Source organism: Peromyscus eremicus, chromosome 4, assembly GCF_949786415.1.
Source record: "Peromyscus eremicus chromosome 4, PerEre_H2_v1, whole genome shotgun sequence".
NCBI lineage: Eukaryota > Metazoa > Chordata > Mammalia > Rodentia > Cricetidae > Peromyscus > Peromyscus eremicus.
This window is the reverse complement of record NC_081419.1, coordinates 45033681-45058490: the sequence shown is the minus strand read 5'-3', so window position 1 is coordinate 45058490 and position 24810 is coordinate 45033681. Positions and strand designations below refer to the sequence as shown.

Genomic DNA, 24810 nt, shown 5'->3' with positions numbered 1-24810 from the left:
ATAACACTGATTTTGATGTTTTATTCATTAATAAGTTAAAAGTTTTAAACACCCTGAATTGGCATATTGTACTCTCCTACAGTTTCTGTAAAGATCACTGAAAACTGGTGTCTGAGAAGAAACAAATGAACACATCCAGGCAGCTGTGACTTGATTGTTAACATAACATCCCAAGTCTAGAATCGTGTTCTGACTCTGCATAGTAACTCTCTCCATGGTTAGCCATCCATTTGTGGATTCCCTGTTCACTTTATACATGTTTGATGTTCATAAAAATTCATTCAAATAGTATGTGCATATTTTTTCACCGTTCTTTTTGTTGTGTAGCATATCACTTTGCCGTGATGGTATGAGCCATTTATCCCTGCTTGCCTGTTTAATACTTATAAAAAAATTAATTTCATGGTACAAGCAATCCAAACTTGATCAGAGGGCATCTTAGCTTGAACTTTGGTAAACATCTACTATGATTTCTAATGTTGTATTCAGTCCGTAAACAAACATCTGCAAAACCACTTATCTCATAGTGAGCAACTAGAAAGCTCAGACATCCCCAAGTAGGATGGCCAGGTGCTCCTTTCGGTTTCTTTGTCCATCACAGGTTCCCCTTGAAGCATAACTTCATATGACTCAAATGGACAGGCTACGAGGAATGTAGCTGAACAGTTTTAGAGTACTTCTCTTTTGCCAGGTCCAGCTTAAAAAAAATAAGTCATCTGAGTCACCTTGTCAGTACGTTGGACCAGTATTCTCAGGCATGGAATTTTGCCTTTAATCTGATGTGGTCCAGTGAGCATCATCTTTCTTAGTAGTAGGAAATGCATCCCCACCCCCATACCTGAGCATCTAGTGAGCTTTCTATTCCATGTTTACTCATAAGGTCCAAGTCACAGGACATCATAATGTAACAGGTTAATTCGATATGCATTTTTATGTCGCTGAGAAGACTCCGACAGCAGTGTGTCTGTCCTTTTACCCAGGCTTGTGCTCTGATTCCTTCATCCTATTGACATCTGAATAATAGCTCCTAATTGTGTCTATATTGTAAGACCCAGAATGTGTCTGACCTCATTTAGGTGACAAAGGGTCATGAAGATATGACTAAATTCAGGATCATGAACAAAGCAGGTGATCCTAGGTTCTCCACATGAATCAGAAATAGTTACAGTGGTCCTTATAAGAATAATCTTATTCTTATAAGAGTTAAGTGCTATTAAATAAAGATAGAATTAGAGATTGGAATGACATGCCTTCAAGATGAAGGAAGACATCAAAAGACCAGAGAAAATTGGAAATTCACTATCCAGACACTGATTTTTCACACAATGAAACTAATTCTGTATCACATTTCAAGAATTCCAGGGGCTAGAGAGATGGCTCATTGGTTAAGAGCACTGACTGCTCTTTCAGAGGATCCAGGTTCAATTTCTAGCACACACATGGTAGCTCACAACTGTCTATAATTCTAGCTCCAGGGGACCTGACACCCATGGCAAAATACAAATGCACATAAGATAAAAATAAATACATTTAAAAAGGGGGGGTGGGCACTGGAGAGATGGCTCTGCAGTTAAGAGCACTGGCTGCCCTTCCAGAGGACCCAAATTCAATTCCCAGCACCCACATGGCAACTCACAGCTGTCTGTAACTCCTGTTCCAGGAGACCAACACCCTCACACAGACGTGCATGCTGGCAAAACACAAATGCACATAAAATAAAAATAAATAAATTTTTTAAAAAATTTCAAGAACACGAATTTACTGCTTTTCAGATACCAATTTGCAGTGATCATTACAGCAACTATGGGAAAGCAATAAACACTCCCTCAGAACATATTCCTGATCCTATTATCTCCACTCCTCCCAGTACATTTTACAATATCCTACATATGGCCCATGTTGTCAGAATGAAGTCTGGTCCCTTTCTTAGCAGTATCAGTAATCACCTAGCCACTCAATAAAAGTGTTTGACTCTGTTTATACTTCTGGGGGCTAGGAAGGCAGTTGAAAGCAGATCTTTTAAAAGTAGTTTTCAAAATGCTTATTGAAAAATTTGTCATGGTCCTCAAGTGAGACCAAATTTAGTAGGTATTACAAGGAAACTGTGGAGTCCAAAAATGCCCCAGAATTCCACCTTGAGTAGAAAAATGGTTGTCTTTTATATCTGAGTTTGAGTGACAATTGTAGAATCAACCACACTATTCAACATGTACTTGAAAAGTAGCTGTGGTATGTTATGTTGGATGTGAATATTTCATTTGTTATTTCTTTGGCTCCATCTCTTATATCATTGCTGATGGAGCCAAGGTAGATTTTTGGTTTTGGCCTTGCCAAACTGGGCATGCTGGTCTTAAGTAATCTCAGAAGCTAAGCAGGGTCAGTTCTGGTTAGTAAATGGGAGACATTTTCTCTATTGGAGTACCAGGTATAAAAATTGATGTGTAAGCTGGATAGTGGTGGTGTATGCCTTTAATTCCAGCAGTCAGGAGGCAGAGGCAGAAGGATCTCTAAGTTTGAGGCCAACCCTGGTTTACAGGGTGAGTTCCAGGATAACCAGGCCTACACAGAGAAACCCTGTCTTGAACCCCCACCCCTAAAAAAACCCAATACAACTCATTTTTCTAGACATTTTAGTTCCATTTTTTAAAATATGTTTTCACAACCTGCTATTACCTACAGATAGGGATTTGTGAAATTCACTCATTTTTCATTTATTTAGTTTTATATCTCAATGAATTTGAAGTTGAATTTAATTCCATATAATCAGATTTCCTAGAATTTTTGCATTTAAACATTTAAAAAATTAATTACAGGCTCTTGAAGATATATATATTGATCAGCGAAAAACCATTAAAATCTTGCTGGAATATGCAGACATGATCTTTGCTTATATTTTCATTCTGGAGATGCTTCTTAAGTGGGTGGCTTATGGCTTCAAAGCCTATTTCTCTAATGGCTGGTACAAGCTGGACTTCATGGTCGTCATCGTACGTATTTTAAAGAACCTCTTTAAGCATTATTTTCTTTTTTACTGTCATTCATTCACCTTCTTCTCCTTTCTTCTCCCTCCATACAGCCTCAACATCAGCATCTCATTTTCTGTATTTCCACATCTGTAATGTTTAATGTCGATTCAGATCCTGTCACTGCACAACTTGAAATACTCAACATTACAGTTCTAGATCAATTTAATAATTCACCTGTGAAATTACTGATAAGAGAACAGTGTTATTGAATATTATATTGAAAATATCACTAAAAATCTTTTAATACTACTGAATTGACTTTTAAATAATATAGCCACACTTTGACTTTTTATTATTTTTTTTTTTTGTCATCATCACTATCCTTCAAGATGTCATGGTTCCTCTTGTGGATCACTGAGTAGATTCTATGCTGACATTCTTTCTCTGGCCAAGGTATAGTTTCTGTTGTTTTCTGCACAGAAATCAAAGTGGAAATTACAAAGTAGATGTCAGCTAGTACATGCCTCTTTGTGGAACCCTATAGCACTCTATCCTCCTCAGAGCAAAAACAAATTCTCCAAGACCCTACATGACGTGATGAGACCACCTTCTACTCTCGCACCCACCCCCGTTCTCCACCCCTGCACTCTCAGTGGGTGACCTACCACTTCAAATTAGCCAATGTGACTTCTATCCTATTGACTTGGTACTCGTTCCTCCATCAGAGATTTTGCAAGTGTTTTTGCTGTAGCTGAAATGAAACCTTTGAAGTTCCATCATCCTTTGCTATGTAATTAAAACTACAACCACCATAGTATTTGTCAATTTTTTACCTCCATAGCACTTATGAATATTATTCACTTTTATTATTTTTTTTCTTGTTTTTTTTTTCAAATTTGTCTTCTCACACTAAAAAATAAGTGCTATTAAGGCAGATTTTTTTCTGAATATTATTCTTCCCTCCTTTATCCCCTTTGCCTTCTAGGCATACAATATAGCTAATAATGTTTACCCAATGAATACATAACTGTCTATACTATGAACAATTAGGAAGGTTTTTCTGCCTATAATTAATGACTCTCTGTCGTCTAAGCCAGCTCTTACGTTTGGCCTTCTACTCCATAAAATGATACAGAAGGACATTGCACCTCTACTCAATGCTCTTTGTGTCTACTTCCCTGCATACTTATGTAGAGAACCCTTTGTTTCTAAGGCTACCTCAACTCCATCTTTATAGTATAGAATTAAGAACAAAAATGAGGTGGTATTATCTCTATGTTGACTTGAAATATAAGAAGTTGGCCGGGCGGTGGTGGCGCACGCCTTTAATCCCAGCACGCGGGAGGCAGAGCCAGGTGGATCTCTGTGAGTTCGAGGCCAGCCTGGGCTACCAAGTGAGTTCCAGGAGAGGCGCAAAGCTACACAGAGAAACCCTGTCTCGAAAAACCAAAAAAAAAAAAAAAAAAGAAAATATAAGAAGCATATAGATATAATAACAGTTTAATCATAGCTATATTGACCTTGTTTAATTCTAAGTAACATATGTTAAGTCTTGATAATTTTATAAATATAAATTTACAAATCATGTAAGTTCACAACTATAATTTTATAATACTATGTTTCTGTTTAATTCTTTCTTCATATATGATTTCTGAATTATTTTATATATTGTCTTAACTGTAATAATCCAGAGGTGAATATAAGTATATTCTATATTTTGTTTTAATGAATATATTTTCATTGCTATATTGCAAATGATCTTATTTCAAACTGAAAAACAATATAAATATTAATCTTAATCATATAGAATATCAAATTTATAAATATTTATATAAATTATATTATTTGTTTCTGTAAATGATTACATTTCATCTTAAGAAAGATTTTAACAAAAATGAGATTCTTACAGTTTGCATTAAGACATTATATACGCCGGGCGGTGGTGGCGCACGCCTTTAATCCCAGCACTCGGGAGGCAGAGCCAGGCGGATCTCTGTGAGTTCGAGGCCGGCCTGGGCTACCAAGTGAGTTCCAGGAAAGGTGCAAAGCTACACAGAGAAACCCTGTCTCGAAAAACCAAAAAAAAAAAAAAAAAAAAGACATTATATACTATATTTAAGTGTTTTAAAGGTTGAATGGTTATTTTCATTTTTTTATAAGCACAAAGTTTATGATCACCTTAACTCTTTTTTAACATATGTGCAGGTGTTTTGTCTTAGCTTAATAGGCAAAACTCGAGAAGATCTGACCCCACTCACTTCTATCAAATTCCTTCGAGCACTCAGAGTTCTCTCTCAGTTTGAAAGAATGAAGGTATGACAGACAGTTTAAAACTCAGCTGTGAGTTTTCATTTGTGACCACTGCATTTCCATGAATTAACAGGCTTTACTGTTGCTTGTAATGGTTCTTTCAAAACAGACAAGTATCTCCCAGCAACAGTTCCATTTGTGGCTGCACACTGCATGGTCACTATTCATTCTCTTCACTTTCACCTGTTGTTTCTGCACTAACCTTTATGCAGTGTACAAAGAGACTTCTCTGACAATGTCTGAGAATTGGACTAATCCAAAGGGAGAAAAACGTAAATTTTGAGATAGTTTGATACTATGTCCATTTAGCAAAATAGAGTAGCTGATATACATCTAGGATCTGTTCAGTGCCCAACCATGGGTTCTTGGCCAGTTTTGCAGCACTGTAATAATCTTAATCATATAGAATATCAAATTTATAAATATTTATATAAATGATATTATTTGTTTCTGTAAATGATTACATTTTGTCTTAAGAGAGATTTTAACAAAAATGAGATTCTTACAGTTTGCGTTAAGACATTATAAACTGTATATTTAAGTGTTTTAAAGGTTGAATGGTTAGTTTCAATGTGTTATGTGAAAAATGGATGTTTATCCATTTCCTCCTGAAGAGGACCCCTTCTATCCAACCAGGAATCAGGCAATTATCCCCATAACACTCACAGTTATTGCGCTTTTGCCGTATCTTGTCTCATCAGTCATAACTGCAGTTCACAGCATTCACAGCTGAGGAATATTTTTGAAGACCTCTCTCCCTCCTCACAAGAAGTTTGCATAGCACCTTCTGGTATTATGAAAGCTAATATGGAGGCCACTTTCAATACTGATTTGATTTCTCCAGGTCCTGTGACCAATGTGTGTGGTGTCTTCTTGATAGGGTCTCATCATCAAATTCTCATGAGAGACCAAAAGTAATGACAATATTGGGGGCCTCAGGGTCCAAAAACTCAAGAGGAGGTATCCCCCACTGCCCTAGGCTTTTCTTTTAGCAATCCATGGTTTCTAGAATAAGCATAATCACCTATGTAGGGTATCCACAAATAAACTTTTATATAAATACTATGTATATGAATATGTGTATGAATATATATGTAATTTGTAAAACAGTAGGTTTCCATATGACTTTAGAAACATCCTATGTGTTCATTGCCCCTCCCCCAGCTCCTATTACTGTCCTACCCCACTTAAACCTTGCTCCTTATTCTTCCTCTTTTGTCCTTCATATCACCTATGTTCTAGTCTCCCCATCCCTGTAAGATCTTTCTTGTCCTTTGCCACCAATGGTTCCTTTTTAGTTCAAATTAAACACATTTATACAAAGATTCAGTGCTAAGATCACGTATGAGTATTCAATAACATGCAATGTTGGTGGTTCTGGATCTGGGTTACCTTTCCAGCCCAATCCATTTACATAGATGTTCCATAATTTCATTTTTCGCCACAGCTAGATCAAATTCAATTGTATGTAGATACCACGTTTTAATTATCCATTCATCAGTTGATGGACATCTAGGCTCTTTCCATGTCTGAGCTAAACTGGGATAATATATATATTATATATATATATATATATATATATATATATATAATATATATATTTTTTTTCCTAAAAGAAAGTGAAGTTTGCTTTTTACAATAAATTCACTTAAAGTCACATCACACATCCCACACAGTTAATTCTCATCTGTCCTTTCTCCCTCACTCTGATGCCAAAGGCTTCTCTGAATAATATGAAGAAAACCAATGTGTTTAGCTATATAAATGTCAAAATACCTACAACATCAACAAAAGTCCAGTGACTTCATTTTAGAATTATAATAAAGTGATTAAAAAATACTTCAAGTCAGGCTGGAGAGATGGCTCAGAGGTTAAGAGCACTGACTGCTCTTCCAGAGATCCTGAGTTCAATTCCCAGCAACCACATGGTGGCTCACAACCATCTGTAATGAGATCTAGTGCCCTCTTCTGGCCTGCAGTCAAACATGCTGCATATATAATAAATAAATAAATCTTTAAAAAAATACTTCAAGTCAAAACATTAATCCAAGTACATATATCTATAGCATATCAGCAAAGATGTGTGAAAAAGATATAACTATAATAATGGTGAAGAAAAACAAAGAAAAGATGTTTAGGATAATGGAGGAAAACAGAACTGATTTTGCTTCTGGAGTGGAAAAGAAATAAAAATATAAATTCCTGGAGAAAGAAAGAGGAAAAAAAGACTGCCAAAGTTTGAAGGGGAATCTGTTGCACATAGCAAGCAGAACAGTTTTGTCCCAACAATTTCAGGGCAGCGATAAGAACAAAGTTCTAATTATAATGTTAGAGGGAGGTGAGAAAATGTAGACAGTGTCTTCACACTGGCTGTGTTCACCTTAGGGTGTGCGTTCATCTCCTCAACCTCTCACTGAGCGGCTCATTAGTAACACAGCTTAGTGAGGAGGGCACAGTCTGCCTGGTCAGGGTTTCCTGAGCCAATCCATCTCTTTAACTTCACCAGTTCATCTTTCTCGGCTTCATATTTCCTGTGCCATTCTTTTATTGTTTTCTTTGCAAGTCCATAATGTGGTGGTATTGTGTTCCCCAAAATATTGTGCACCCTAGTAAACTTATCTGGGGTCAAAGACAGAACAGCCACAATATTAAACATAGAGGATAGGCAGTGGTAGCACACGCCTTTAATCCTAGCATTCCAGAGGCAGAAATCCATGTGTTCAAGGATACAGCCAAGCATGGTGACTCACACCTTTAATCCCAGAAAGTGAGCCTTTAATCCCAGGGAGTGATGGCAGAAAGCAGAAAGATATATAAGGCATGAGGACCAGGAACTAGAAGCATTTTGGCCTAGTTAAGCATTTGGCTGGTTAAGCTTTCAGGCTTCTAGCAGCACAGTTCAGCTGAGACCCATTTGGATGAGGACTCAGAAGCTTCCAGTCTGAGGAAACAAGACCAGCTGAGGATCTGGCGAGGTGAGGTAGCTGTGGCTTGTTCTGGTTCTCTGATCTTCCAGTGTTCACCCCAATACCTGGCCTGGGTTTGATTTTATTAATAAGACTTTCTAAGATTCCCTCTATACCATAAGCTTCAAGTCAGTTCTCAGCCCATTCCCTAGACTTTTTATATACTTTATATACAATCTAAGTCATGCACTGAGTTGAAATTATCTTAACCAATCTGACATAGTACAGAATCTCATTAAACAAATATAGGTCTACTGAATAAAAGATTTAGTCTAGGATTCTAACTAATAAGTTGTGTTGCCTGTCAATGATGTACCAATTTTTACGTATATTGGACTTTTAGTATATTTTTATTAAAACTGAAAAACTGTTTTGGTGATTCTAATACTTGTGTATGGATTATTCATACTCTAGATATGCATTTTATATGATTCAATATGATACTATATTAATGAGCACTTTGAATATGATCAGATATCAAAATACTTTCCCTTCCTTATCTAAAACATTCATTTTCTTATACTCCAGGTGGTTCTGATAGCTTTGATAAAAACAACATTACCCACTTTCAGTGTGTTTCTGGTCTGCCTAATGACCTGGCTACTTTTCAGTATTATGGGCATACACTTATTTGCTGGCAAGTTCTATGAATGCATTGACCCAACAAGTGGAGAACGATTCCCTACATTTGAAGTTATGAATCAGAGTCAGTGTGAAAACCTGATATTTAATGAATCAATGCCATGGGAGAATGCAAACCTGAACTTTGATAATGTTGGAAACGGTTTTCTTTCATTGTTCCAAGTGGTGAGTATACTTTTTTTAACTACTTAAAGTCAAATTTATTTTCAAGCTCAAGTTCAAACTTGCACTTTGAACAGAATATGGGTAAGGAGTAGATTTGGTTATAAGATAGCTGAGCAATTATTAGCTGATAGATAAAAATTATGAGATACGTGCTGTTCTAGCCTTCTTTGAAGATCCAACAAGACACAGTTCATGCTCTTGTAGGAGAAGCAGGTGGGGATGACAGTGCAGACAAAGGAAAAGAATCCCAGAACTTGGCTATTTCTGCCATTGCTCATTAGATAACAGGTTCACAGCCCTTCAGTCTATTTGGATTGCTACTGTCTTTATGCTAATTAACATACTGAGGGATGGGTTCTTAGTGGTCTGATATCCAACATATAGGAAGGGTCCACCATTCACAAGTCACATGAATAAGAACATAAGCAAAACCTTGATACTTATTAGCACATATTTAGAACTCTAATATTAGTTCCCTTTGTCTCTCTTGTTCTACTGAGACTATATATCTACTATATTAAATAGTTCATGAATATTAAATAAATTAGGTAAAAATAACATAATCTGATAATGGACATGTTAAACATATTAGTTACACTGTGTATCGAAGTATGGCAAGCCTCAGCATCCAGTGTTTTGGAGTACTAAACCAAAACAAATTAAAGTTTGCTCTTTATTTACCATAAAAAGTTCTCTATAAGATTCACGTATATTTATCTTACTTTCAACAGGCAACATTTAATGGATGGATCAGTATTATGTATTCAGCAATTGATTCTGTTGGTGTAAGTATTTGACATTCTTGATGTCATTATCAAGATGATAACCTAAGCACAGGTCACAAGAGTAATTTATGTATTTCATAAGATTAAATGTATTTCAGATTTGGTATTCCATGGTCACTGAATATCCTTCCAATAACATATGTAACAACTGAGGCGCAGTTATCTCTCTTGAAGGACTGTCATCTTTCTTTCACAATAACTAGACCAACTAAACACATTTAAAAGCCCAAATGAACAAAGCCATGATACCCATGCACCAAGAAGCCCGGAAAACATTTCCTTTATTAATTGGGGTTCATCAGTTGTCTTATGAGTCTCATGTTTTAGAAAGTTAGTAGCCATGTTGTATTAATTTTTTCACATTTAATTTTAGGTAGATATGCAGCCTAATTACGAACACAACCTCTACATGTACATCTATTTTGTTGTCTTTGTTATCTTTGGATTATTTCTCCCTCTGAGTATGCTGATTGGTGTTATCATTAGTAATTTCAACAAGCAGAAAATTAAGATAAGTATAAATATTCTTTATACATGCTTAAAATTAAACGAATTTCCAAAATGCTTCTAGAATTGTCTTATTGGTTTATTGTCATTTTTACATGCTACAAATGTAATTGAACAGTAATTAATGTTTTTATACATTGTAAATGTTACAAAAATGCTCCTCTTATTTTATCTGAATTGCTCAAAATATACTTGGACAAGAGTTAAAGTTAAGAAGTTTCTGCATTTTTGTGTATGTGTTTGTAAATAATAGTGTAATGGAAATCAAACGTATGGCCTTAATGTGTCTATTCACAAATATATGCATATGGCCAGAAAAAAGTCCTATTTTGAAATAGAGCCTGACTATTCTTTGCTACAAATGCATGATAATCTTCAAGTATGGTTAAAGTACAAGTAAAGTCATTTTTGCAGTTAAACACAGGACACAAATATGAAGATTACATGTATTTCTGATTTGATATTGCACAAACAATGAAATCTTTCTAGAAATAACATGAAATTATGGAGTTCTAATGGGCCCAAACTGGTCTCAATGTCAAGATACTTCTGTCTCCACCTACAGTCATCATCAACCCTGCCCAAAGAATATGGTGTGTGTGCACACACACACACACACACACACACACACACACACACACACACACGTCTTGGTGCATGTGTGTGCATGTGTATGTACTCATACATAAATATCCATACAGAAACCAAAGGTCAACTTAAAATGAACTTAAGGTTTCATTCTACAGCTGTGACATCTACCTGCTGTTTGTTTGCTTGAGACAGTTCTATCACTAGCCATTGATCCAGAGCTCATTAAGTAGGCTACCCTGGCTAGTGAGTGCACGCCGGGGATCTGTCTGTTTCTGTTCTGCAACCTTGGGATTACCTGTGAGGTCTTTATGGAGGCTTTTTTACCTGGGTTCTAGAATCTTCAGGTCCATTTGCTTACAAGGCAAGCACCTTGCAATCACTTTTCTCCCTAGGCCTAGAAAAGTTCTGTTTGTCAATGGGTTCTAAGCCTCCAGAGTCATAACCAGCATGGACACAGTCTAAGGTAGAGAGCTCTTTTTTAAGTAGAGAAAGTGGTAGGTCATAATCGAGAGGCATGTGCTTGCTTACCAGGGTGGATCTGCTACTCAGGGGAAGCAGAAAGTTCAGTGGCAACATGTGATTTGATTTAATGTTGCAGCATCCTAGGACTGTCCTCCCAATGGATAGCATATTAAGGTTTGTTTCTGGGCTTCATAATGGTGGAACATGTCAGTTCTAGTTTTGACATTCTGACTCAGAGCATAAACAGTGACAATTTCCTAGATTAAAGACACCATTCACTTTATATATTTTGTACAGGATACCGAAATTTTCACTAGAAACACACAAAAATCCATCAGCTCTAGAAAATGCTGATTGATTAGCTCTCTGTACTTTCAGAATTATTTTTAAGAATCTTTCAGTTGCATTTGTAAAATATGACAATAACTGAATTTATAAAAATGCTAATTGATCCAACTGTAATTTTATTTACTCCGTCTTGTTACAAGACTCAAACATTATCTATCAAAGTCAGTTCTTTATGGTGGGCCTTTCTTGTCTCTCTAACTGAAAATAGAAAAGTTCAATAATGATAGTTGAATATCATGTTCTCTGTGTATTTCATATGAATTTTCATATAGAAATGCCAAAAGTTGACTGTGTAAAGAATGAAGTCTAAGTTTCTGAAGTGCACATCAGTAAAGGTAAGAATTGGAAGAAATGTAATTTGATTTTCATATCTTTTATTTATTTATTTTTTTACCAAGGAGGATCAAATATTTTTATAACAGTAAAACAGAAAAAACAATACCGGGCATTGAAGAAGCTCCTGTATGAAGATTCTCAAAGGCCAGCACCCCGTCCCATAGTAAGAAAATATTATTTTAATTAAATAAATGAATTTTAAAATGTTCATTGTATTCGGATTTAGAATATAGCTTAATGGTAGAGTGCTTTCCTAACTAATCCTAGGCTCAATCCCTTGCACCATAAATAAGTAAGCCTCTTTGCCAAAAAAACAAAAAATAAAACAGCTAAATAAGTTTATTTACTATCTTTTTTAAAGTTGTGAATATAGTTTTTTTTTCCAATTATTAACAAATACTTTAGATGTAGTAGAGCACACCTGTAATCCTAGCACGTGGGAGGTAGAGGGAGGAGTATTAGGAGGTCATGGCCAGTTTTCACAACATAGCAAGTCTAGCACCAGCTTGGGTTACATTATCCTGTCTTAAATTATAGTCAAATATAATATGTATGTATTTATGCAGATTTAGATAGATATAGAGATAGAGATAGAGATAGAGATAGATAGATAGATAGATAGATAGATAGATAGATAGATAGATAGATAGATAGATGTAGTTTTTGACACAATTATAAAATGCATTCTTTGGCAAAGGGTTCAAGTGTTACATTTTGCATTATTTTGAGAGGAAACTTGTAGAATCCAGACACTATGCATATAAATACCTAAGTAACTTGCTAATAGATATTGCATTTCTCTTCACCTACAGAACAAGTTCCAAGGCTTCATTTTTGACCTGGTAACACATCGTGTCTTTAATGTTATCATCATAGTTCTTATCTGTTTCCAAGCAACCACCATTATGATACAAAATGATGAGCAGAGTATACAAATGGAAACTGCCCTCTACTGGATGGAAGTCATTTTTGTCATGCTGTTCACTCTAGAATGCATCCTGAAGCTCATTGCCTTCCGCTGCCACTATTTCACCAATGTGTGGAATGTTCATGATTTTATGGTGGTTATTTTCTCCATTACAGGTAAGGCTTGTTCTTGTCAAATTTTCCTTTATAGCATTAATTCAGTCCATCACAATGCCTGCCAAGAGATTGACCCTTGAGAAGCAAAATGATGAGATCTTTTTCTTCCCCCAAAAGAATGAACTACTGTTTGACGTGTATATGTACAATCACCATTTTCTTGGTGAGAAAATATGTTTCATGTGTTAAAAAGCTTATAAAGTATCTGTCACAAACACATGATACCTACTTGCTAATCTGTAATTCGTGACATTCTAGGCTGCCAGGAGAAGGAGCCCTGTGCATTAAAATGTTATGACATTTAAACTCACTAAGATTCCTTGCTTTAATTTTTTTAAAAAAAATTCCCTGATTTTGCAGCATTACCATGTTATGATTTAAAGGATTTTGCCCCAAGTCTCATAGTTTTAGGTTTAATGAATTTGTCTCTATTCTTCTCTTACTTTGGTAATTTCACTCTTTGTTTACAAATACATTTCATTAATCCTCTTGCTGAACAGATAGGGCTCTGCATCTAAAGGTTAGGAATCGTTTATGTTTACATAACTTACAGACCCTGAGAGGATACATATTCAGAGCAGTACATTCTCGTACTGTGCTATTATGTAAGAAACAGAGAGTACTAAAGCATAGGACAGAGGGAAGGGTATCTGATCAGTAATTGGTGGTCAGAGAAAACATCATATAAGTCAATTTAAACAGAGACATACTGGGTAAGGGCACAGACATGCACTGAATTTTGGGCAAAATTATTTCAGGAATAAAGAAGTTTATTTAGTGTTTGCTTCTGCATAACCAGAATGTGATTTCCATGAGAGTAGATAGCATTTTTTAAAAGTTAATGATGTCAACTTCTGCACCTAAGACTCAGGGTCATTGCAGAAGAGAGACAGGAAAGGTTGTAAGAGCCATAGGATCAGGTAGTTTACTATGAGATTGTCTCCTAGGAGTGTCAGAAGCTACAGCCATAACGTCTCACCAATGTGACTGCCTAAACATTAGCTCAAGGATGATAGTTGCACTATAAAGGAAAGCTAAGGAGATCTTTATTCTGCAAAAAGAACTACAGAAAACAAAGGAATTCTGAGCATGAGAGAAATAGTTTTCCGAGAGAAGAGCATACCAAATCATTACACAATACCAAACGGTCAACCCTGAAAACATACATACAAGTAATACTATACAGACTAAGCAAGTTGTATTTACGTATATAAGAATGCATATGTGTGTAACAACAATTAGTGTAAAAAGAGACCATAACTTTGAAAAAGAGGGAAGAAAGGTGTATGGTTTAGATGAAGGAAAGGAAAAAGAAACAGGTGTAATTAGATTATAATCTCAAAAATTAAAAGAAAAAAACTTAAAGGGACTAATGATATTAACCAGGACTTTCATAACAAAAAAAATACATAAACTACCTTCCTGAAAGCAACTGAGTGCTTTCAGAATTTTCAGTTCTTTCGGTGGAATAGTGAATTCATGCTACTGACTACTGAGAGAAAAATATAAGAGGACTGGTAGAAAAATACACAGAGATGGGGAAGGCAGCAGGAAGAAAACAACTGAGTTATAGAGCCATAGTGACTGAAGCAGGCCTTAACGGAGTGAGCAGGAAGGGGAAGGTCAGCCATAGAGAGAGCTGTTTAAATTTGAAGCTCCACTCTTCTGGGTCAGTCTTCTGGCCAAGGCACCGATGTAGGTGACTGAAGGAAAACAATGAGTATTATTGAGTTGAGACAGTGAAACACTGATGGGAGCCATTGGATGGTTTATTGAGGGAGAGGCTGAGTTGAACAAGGAGGTCATAAGCCACATACTGAAGCCTTCAGCTGAGTGTAAGCAATGATGATAGTGTAGTTCCCAGAGCCAGGACATGATAAGAAAGGACTGAGTGGGGCGACATGATCCACAGAGAGTCTAAAAATCTGTCTTACCTCTTAACAAAAATGAGTGGACAAAATGTGCCCAGGAGTCTTGCTGGAAAGGCACAAAGATACTCATTCTTTTTGCCTGAGAAATGTAGAGTGGAGGAGAATATGCTTCCTGCTTTTGACAGTGTTTCATGGAAAATAATGTCATCAGGAGAACAGATTTTAGATAAAGGGTTTAATTTCCTGGTAGTGATTATGTCAATAAGTTTGTGCACAGACAAATGAGCTTGCCTCTTGAATAATGGAAGAGCTTGGAAGATTGGAGAAAGATGGGTATTTGGCAAGGGTAAAAGAGTCACTGACATACTTTAGAGAGAATATAGACATGACAGAACCTCACAAAAAAAGTCATCTTATGGAGTGTGCATGTTAACAAAGTGTGAGCTATGATACTTCCTCTCAGCAGATATACCAAAGCCTTATGACAGTTCTTAACCAAAACCCAACATGAAGTTATAAGGAAATACTTACAGCTTCTACTCATATTTAAAGTTCTTTGGCCTGAAATACAACTTATGAAAGAAACAAATTAGATTACAATCTATGATTCACTAAAGGTTATACATTTTTATATGCATAATTATCAGTGATGTCTTCCTGTGTTGCATTCTACTCATCTTTAATAACTATCATAAGAACAGATAAAATATTTGAGAGAAATTATATTATTAATCTCTCCATATTTAAATGATACATTTTTAAGGCATTCAATATGAGATTGAGCAAAATTCTTTAATCCAACAATGTTCAGAAAAATTTTGACTGTTGACCTACAGTGAATATTCTGGTCAGCTATGATTTCAGAAGTATCTTATAATGACTGTAGCTGAAGTTTTCTCCAGTTCTGCCCGGTCTGCAGCTGCTCAGACCCAAATAAACTGACACTTATATTAATTAAAACTGTTTGGCCTAATGGCTCAGGCTTCTTGCTAGCTAGATCTTACACTTAAATTAACCCATTTCGATAAATCTATACCTTGCCACATGGCTTGTGGCTTACTGGTATCTTTATATCTTGCTTCCTCTGTGTCTGGCTGGCAACTCCTGACTCAGCTCTCCTGTTCCCAGAACCCTCCTCTCTCTTTGTCCCACCTATACTTCCTGCCTAGCCACCGGCCAATCAGCACTTTATGTATTAACCAATCAGAGCAACACATTCACAGCATACAGAGCAATATCCACAGCAGATAACAGTACAGAAAAGTGTCTCCTGAGTTTGGTATATAGCCTTGTCATTGGTACAATTAGTATTTACCTAGCCCAATATTCAATATGCTGTTACATGAGATAGGTTAATTTAAGTGATAGATTGGCAGAAGATTCATGAGCCTTAGAAAACTAGATTACTTGCAAAATAAGTTGTTTTCTATTTATAGTTGCATGAGGATAACTTCGTTGCCTACTTTTATCTCTTCTCACACTAAGGATTGTTGCTGCCTTTGACAGTAGGACAATACTTGGTGCCTCCTTCACTTGTGCAACTGATACTTCTCTCTCGGGTCATCCACATCTTGCATCCTGGGAAAGGACCAAAGGTGTTCCACGATCTGATGCTTCCTTTGATGCTGTCACTCCCAGCATTGCTGAACATTACTCTTCTCATCTTCCTGGTTATGTTTATCTATGCCATCTTTGGAATGTACAACTTTGCCTATGTTAAGAAAGAAGCTGGAATTAATGATGTCTCCAACTTTGAGACCTTTGGAAGCAGTATGCTCTGTCTTTTTCAAGTTACAATATTTTCTGGTTGGGATGGCATGCTGAATGCAATTTTCAACAGCCAGTGGTCTGACTGTGATCCTGATAAAATTAATCCTGGCACTCAGGTCAAAGGAGATTGTGGGAGCCCTACTGTTGGGATTTTTTATTTTGTAAGTTACATCCTCATATCATGGCTGATCATTGTTAATATGTACATCATGTTAATCATGGAGTTTCTAAGCATTCCCTTTAAGAAAAAAAACAGGACCTTGAGTGAATATGACTTTAAGAAATTTTTCCAGGTATGGAACAGGTTTGACCCTGATAGGACCCAATACATAGACTCTAGCAAGCTTTCAGATTTTGCAGCTGCTCTTGATCCTCCTCTTTTCATGGCAAAACCAAACAAGGGCCAACTTGTGGCTATGGATCTCCCCATGGCCGCTGGAGACAGAATTCATTGCCTTGACATCTTACTTGCTTTTACGAAAAGAGTGATGGGAAAAGATGAGAGAGTGGAGAAAATCCTTTCAGAGATAGAATCTGGATTCATGTTAGCAAACCCTTTCAAAATCACATACGAACCAATTACAACCACTTTGAAACGCAAACAAGAGGCAGTTTCAGCAACCATCATCCAGCGTGCTTATAAGAGTTACCGCTTAAGGCAAAATGACAAAAACACATCAGATATCCCTATAATAGATGATGGCAGAGATGATCCTGCTTCTAAAGGTGCACGTTCTCACAAAATCGAGGAAAAGACATCTATTCAAACCCAGATCTAATTTCATTTCCCACTTGTGCTTTCTTCACATATCCTCCAAACACAAAGTTTAACTAAGTATGATTACTGATCAGAGAGTAGAGGAAATGATTACATGTTTGTCGATCCACACATCTTCACGCCAAACTCATTTTTATGTTCAATCTGCCCAATGCATCTAAAGTAGGTTACTGTTGTCATGTGGCTATTTACCTTTTTCTATATGGCTTGTCTGTTGTTGCCTCTGGTGGAAGATGAGTGGGAGGAAACGAGGAAAAAAATGGCAGTAAAGTTCAGCAGCTAAACAACTTTCCTTTTCTATTTTATATGTAATTTTACAGGCTAGGTAGCTACTCCTGGGGCTTAGTTGCAAATATGTGATACTTCCTTAAAGTAAGATTGTGCTTCAGAAACAGAGAAACATTGCATTACATGACAAGCATGCATAAATAAATGGTACTGGCTGTACAGGAAAATGCAGTTCTTCAGAAAGTACCTTTGAGTTCAGTCACAGAGATTTTAGGCTAATTTACAACACATATTCCTTGAACAGTTTGGCTTGACACCTGTTTTTGCTATTCTTTCTTCTTTACTTCTTGGCCTTTTGTATGTTTGGTTGGTTGGTTTTGGTTGTGGTTGTGGTGGTGGTAGTGGTGGTGGTTTGACAACTGTTGTTTAGTTTCAGACAGTGGATGCTGACACTGCTTCTTTGCTCTTGGACTCCTGGTTCCTCATCTCTCTAGCAAGCTCTGCATGAGGTCCAGCTCAGCAACAGATTAGATTCATAGAGCGAGATGCATAGAAGGAACTACTCTCTGAGCCTACATTTTCTGTATTTTCTTCACATTTATACCTTTTTAAAGTACACATTTACTAAATAGATACAATAGAGATAAATGTTAGTGGACTAAAGCTTCACCTTATTATAAAAACTGATGTATTTTTTACCATTTATCCATAGCAGATGCATGCTGTCATATAAATGAGAAGAGTCGAAGGCAACCAGCATGTCTAGGGATTTTCAGTGCCCTGACCCTTAATTAGGAAAATGGTCACTTGAAAGTTTTCATTGTACTTTGTATTTCTTGTATCTTAAAAAGGAAAGTGATCCTTAAAACAATAAGGACTATGAATTAACAGACAAAAGTAAATTGGTATTTAATAACATCATTACATGCAAATTAGATTTAGTTGCTCATTTACCTTTTACCTTCTTATTGTTTTGTATTTTGTCATACATATAAGTGTTCATGTAAATGTTTTATATTTGAGAATCTGTAAAATAACAAAAATTAATTTTGACTACTGACATTATTATTAATATAAATAGTTGATTTTGATTTATTCATAAAATTGTTTAATTCCCTCCATGTAGTTTGAGAATCTGATATATACTCCCTTTGTATGAAAACTGATTTCACTGTGCCTATGAAGTCCTCCAGAATTAGAAAGAAAATATATATTCTGTTGACTTATATAACAAGCTTTAAATGTGTTTTATGACACTCAATGCCATGACGTCCTAGAGATTGTATTTTGCAATGAACGCATGATTATGAGCCTTAACTCCTCTTATCTGCTTCTGCTCCTCAGAAACTTAGTAACTTTACCAACATGCCTTGAAAGACCACCTCAGTAAATGTAATTTCAGAGTCCGGTGGGACTTTTTATAAAAATATTTCCCTTTTACTGTTCACTCTCTGTCTTGTGATAGAGACAAGAGAGGCATGGAATGTTTAACTAATGACCTGGTGACAGCTGGTGTGTTACCTCAACTTCTCAGTTTTTTCATTCCTGGAAATGCCTTAATGTGGAAATTGCTGCAGATACTAAAACTGAATTATAACTTGCTTCCGTAAATGCCACGATGACAACACACTGATTTGAGTTTGAAGATCATTTTGCTATTACTTATAAAGAATGGTGAGCAATAACCATCCAAAATTGCAGGAAGTTTCATTTCTGAAAGACTGTTGCCATATGTTCTACTTTTGAGATACTGCAGGAAATAATAAATGTCACTTGTTAAGCACACTTGGCTTTGTTTGTTTTTATATTACAATTTTGTAAGCCAGATTGGCAAATTTGATTAGTAAAATTTTAACAATAATATTTACACGGTAACTTATTCATTTGTTCATTCTCATAACTCAAGAGTAAAAATCTCTGGGCTACTTTTGGATCTCTAATGCTTACATATCAGTGTATGATCAGCCATCAAATCTGTGTCAAAGCAAGTTGGGATTTTGGTAAGACTCGTTGAATTTGAGATTCATTTGGTATAATCTCTGTATTAGTCTTCTGTTCCACTAATACAGGGTGTATTTTAGTTTTAATTAGAGACTTATCAATTGTAAGGGCTTTCTAGAAAACAATTTTTATTTCATTAGTTTTCCTGTTTCCTTTTCTCAGTTTTATTGATTTCTTCTACTATTGTTCAGATTTTTTTCTTTCTGCTCACTTTATATTATTCTGCTCTTATTTTTATTTTTGTACAGTAGAAAATTAAGTTGTTTATTTGCATACTTTCTTCATGACTAATATGCTGATGCTGTAAGAAAAAAAATTCTTTATTTAGTTACTCCCTAACCTTCTAATATGTTCTATGTTTGTTTTCATTCAATTCTATATCTTCTTTTTAGAGATATACAAAACTGTAAAAAACAAGTTTTATCTTATGTTATATACAATATTACCCAATAAATTCAGAACATGCATTCTTTTTGAAACTGGGTAATTTATCAAAACTGGAAATCTTCTGGTCCATAAGATAGATCTTCATGAATTTCAGAGTATGGGTGTCACATAGATCATTTTTTCTGACCACAATGAAATTTAGATAAAAATTAAAGGGGAAGTAATTGAAAATTGAGATAGGCACCTATACTCATGTGTACATACTTGAGTGCACACACATACATACACACACACACACACACACACACACACACACACACACACACACACTCACACACAGAGTTAAAATAACCAAAATAAAATATTTTATAAGTAGAACTATGGTAATTTCAATCCATTTGGTCATGATTCATTTGTTGGCCAAATACTGATCTATTTCAGAAACTGCTCATAGACACTTGATAGCATGTGTTTTGTCATTGACGAATAGGGTGTTGCTATGGGATAATGCTCTTGTACACTGTAAAGATTTGTCACTCAAATTGGTTTAATAAAACAATGATTGGCCAGTAGCCAGGCAGGAAGTATAGGTGGGGCAACCAGACTAGGAGAATTCTGGGAAGGGAAGGATGGAGTCAAGAAGTTACCAGCCAGATACAGAGGAAGCAAGATGAGAATGCTGCACTGAGAAAAGGTACCAAGACATGTGGCTAAACCTAAACATAGATAAGAATTATGGGTTAACTTAAGTGTAAGAGCTAGTCAGTAATAAGCTTGACTTACTGGCCAAGCATTTATAAATAATATTAAGCCTCTAAGTCAATTATTTGGGAAGCAACTGTTGGGTATTTGGAAACAGGCAGGCAGGAGAAAAACTTTCACCTACAGAGTGTTCTGTCTGTGTTACAGTCTTTGTTGAATGGAGTGTTCTATGTGTGCTTGCATCCTTTGTTGAATGTAGTGTTCGTTCTGTGTGTGTTTGTATCCTTGACTGAGTGGAGTATTCTGTGTGTGTTTCATACATTGTTGAATAGAGTGTTCTGTGTGTACTTATATCTTGTCCACTTGCTGTGCTGTGCATATCTTCTGTGTCTTTGATGATTTTATATTTACTGATTTAGTTGGTTTCTGAGAGGGACATGTTAAAATTCTCATTGTCCTATTCTTCTTTTTGATGAATTTTTGCTTAATCTTGAAGCTCTGTTATTTGACACATATATATTAAAGATTGCTATTTTGCCCCTGGTAAGCTTTCTTTTTATCATTGTGTAATGCCCCTCATAATTGTTTCTTCTGAAATTAACTTTACCAGATGATATAAGTAACCAGAGCTGCTTTTTTTAGAAGTTTGGCTTAATAAATCTTTTCTTTACTTTTGATCATTTTTCTTGGCAATTTCTTACGCCATTGAATTAGAAGTTTCCTATGAGAAGCACTTTGTTAGATAGATTGGAGTATTCGAGCACTTGCATGTACCTATAGATCTATTAGCACTTAAGATTGACATTATTTGGTTTCTAGTTTTTTCTTCTATTTTTATGTCTGCTTATCTTTTCTTTTTATTAAAAGAATTATATTCTGATATAATTTTACTGAAACATACACACACACACACACACACACACACACACACACATATATATATATATATATATATATATATATATATATATATATTCTGATTGCATTTTCCCTCCCCCAACTCTTCCTAGATCCTTCCACCTCTCCATCCACCCAACTCCACATTTATAAAGTGTTTCTCAGCCATTTGTGTTTCATATTTTGAGAACTCTCTGTTAAGCTCTATGCACATTTTAATGTGGTTATTTGATTTATTGATTTTTCACTTTTCTTTAGTTATATATATATTCCAGTAACTGACCCTCTATCCAAAGCATAATTTCTAATTGTGTGTCTTTGCAAAGAAATAGGCTCCCCTTCCCATATTTAGCACAGAGAATATTTTATTTAGTCTGATGAAGGAAAGACCATATTCCTCTTCTGACTTTTCATGGTATTTTTCTTTCTCTATTGAAATTTGTCCAAACCTTACATATTTGTCTGGAAAATCCTGAAATTTTAAAAACTTTTAAAAGAGTACACTGTTTTCCTTCTTGCATTGTATTATAATTCAGTTTAAAAAGAAGAAACCAATTTTTCCTAGATGGTTGGAAAATGGGAAAGGATGGAAAAAGGTAAAAATAAAAAGCCAAAGATATGAATTCACCGTTACACCATGTAACCCGCAATACAAAGATCTTTTTTGCAAAAGCCATATGGAAACTTACAACTATAGAATCTTCCTCAAACATACACATATACATCTTTATAAAGAATTTAAGTGGAGTTACCCTATAATCAAGGTGGGCAAGTTCCTAACTCTACAGTACAAATTAGCAAATAAAAATTTCAGTGCTAGTAATAGGTCATCATTTTTTAGTTGTTGATCAGTGGAGTTCAACAGATCTAAAAACATATCCCAGTATAGTCATTGCTCTTGGTTACCTTCTAGTCCTTGACAATAAGATCATTGAAGACACTACACACTTGAATCATGGAACATTGAAAATCAAATGAATACTTCAGGATAGCTTTCATGGTGCCAGAAGGTACAAACCCTGTAAAACTGTAATAATGACTCTCCTGGAAAGATATGTCTTCTGATGCAATAATGATGATATGAATGTTAAAGAAGTAACCAAACACTTTCTCATTGGATGTATGGACCACTCTGAGAATTGAACACTGTTATTAGTACTAAGAATGTGTGCCTAGATAGTCTGTAGGCTCTTGAGAAAATCTACTACTATTACTCTTCTAAATGAAAATAATATTAAACAGTGTCCTAATGATATAACATTATACCCATGGATCAATGCACCTCTCAACCCTCATTACAGAAGCTTCTTCTTGCAGTAGATGACAATTAACACAAATACTCAAAGTGGTCAATCTATGCAGAATAAGAAACTTCAGAGCACTCCATCCTAAGCAGAATGTCTATATCAAACCTTTTCTTGCATGACTTAGGGGTGATTGAGGAAAAGAGGGGAGCATAAGGCTTGCAAGAGCAAGACTACAAGGAAACTGTTTTTCAGATACACAGGCTAGTTGTGCGTATGAAGTCACAGTGACTGTGATGTAATGCACAAGTCCCATGCAAAATCAACCCAGACAAAATCTAAGTATGGAAAGAGGGAAGTGACCACAAAATCCTACTCCTAACTGAGGATGTATTGGTGTTTGATAGCTGCTGAGAGAGGGAGAGTATGTTTTCTTCAGGTGTCACAGTTGATAGGTCAACCATGCCCCACAGCAGATCTCACACACAGGAGTATTTTGGTAACCCAATCTGAAAGACTTGATCGTGAAAGAGAGAACAGGAATTTGGGTGGTTTAGAATGTGAAGGTGGATCCAAGAGAAATTGAAGGAGCAAGTGAATAAGGTTAAAATACATTGTATGGAATTCTCAAAGAATTAATAAAACGTTATAAAAATTATGGATTCATATCAAGATATAGCAAAAATCTATCTCCTTTGAGGTTTTAAAATTTTAACTGACACATTAATTGTGTATATTAGTTTAATGAAACATTGTTTTTCTATATGCCTACAATGTGAAATAAATGAGGCTAATGAATAAATTTAGCTCTCAAATTTTATTTCTGTGTAATGACAGTGTTTAAAACACAATCTTTTAGCAACTTAAATATTTAAATTACATTATCATTTATTATACTCAGCATTTTCTGCAATATAGTTTTGTAGTTTATTCTTGCTGTCTAACCAAAAGTCTGTACCTTCGAGTAGCATCCTCATTGCCCCTGTCTACTCCATATCCCAGCCTCTTGTAACCACCATTGTACTTCCTAGTTCTCTCCATTCATGTTCTAGGTGTCATATGTTAAAGAAGCCACACTGTATTTGTCTTCATCTATGTCGCTTATTGTACTCAACGTAATGTTGCCCAGACTCACCCATGTTGATAAAAGAATTTTCTTCCTTTAGAGCTAGATAATAGCCCACCACAAATATGCACAGTAGTACACTTACTCTTCTCTCTTTCTAAATTCATCTGGTAGAGATACTTAAGTGTTTTCCTCTTAGTTCTCATGAATAGCACTGTAGTGAACACGGGAGTGCAGAAATTTCCTTGGACACTTGTTTCTTTGCCTTCGGATGCATATGAAAGTGAAAGCAGAGTCAAATAGTAATATCTATTTTTTAGTATTTTGAGGAATCTTAATGTACTGTTTTCCATCATGATAATATTTGCATTCCTACTCACAGCCCACAAGGATCCCTTTTCTCCACAGCCCCGCTCCCCAACACTATCTTTCATCTTTTTTTTTTGATTTTTTTATTATTTTTTTTTAATTTTTATTTTGCAATACAATTCAGTTCTACATATCAGCCACAGATTCCCTTGTTCTCCCCCCTCCCGCCCCCCTCACCTTCCCCCCAGCCCGCCCCCCATTCCAATCTCCTCCAGGGCAAAGCCTTCCCCACAGACTGGGATCAACCTGGTGGACTCAGTCCAGGTAGGTCCAGTCCCCTCCTCCCAGGCCGAGCCAAGGGACCCTGCATAGGCCCCAGGTTTCAAACAGCCGACT

At 35.8% G+C, this 24810-nt stretch overlaps 1 protein-coding gene across 1 annotated transcript in view; it reads left to right on the top strand.

The window, feature by feature from the left end:
• Scn7a (sodium voltage-gated channel alpha subunit 7) overlaps positions 1-19593 on the top strand; it is a 79827-nt gene extending 60234 nt beyond the window's left edge. The window contains exons 18-25 of the mRNA XM_059260601.1: positions 2814-2987; positions 5172-5279; positions 8771-9049; positions 9781-9834; positions 10208-10345; positions 12137-12241; positions 12891-13161; positions 16518-19593. Of these exons, the coding sequence (XP_059116584.1) occupies positions 2814-2987; positions 5172-5279; positions 8771-9049; positions 9781-9834; positions 10208-10345; positions 12137-12241; positions 12891-13161; positions 16518-17581 (2193 nt within the window). The 3' untranslated portion in view covers positions 17582-19593. The remainder of the gene's footprint in view (positions 1-2813; positions 2988-5171; positions 5280-8770; positions 9050-9780; positions 9835-10207; positions 10346-12136; positions 12242-12890; positions 13162-16517) is intronic.
• Positions 19594-24810: the final 5217 nt, after the last annotated feature.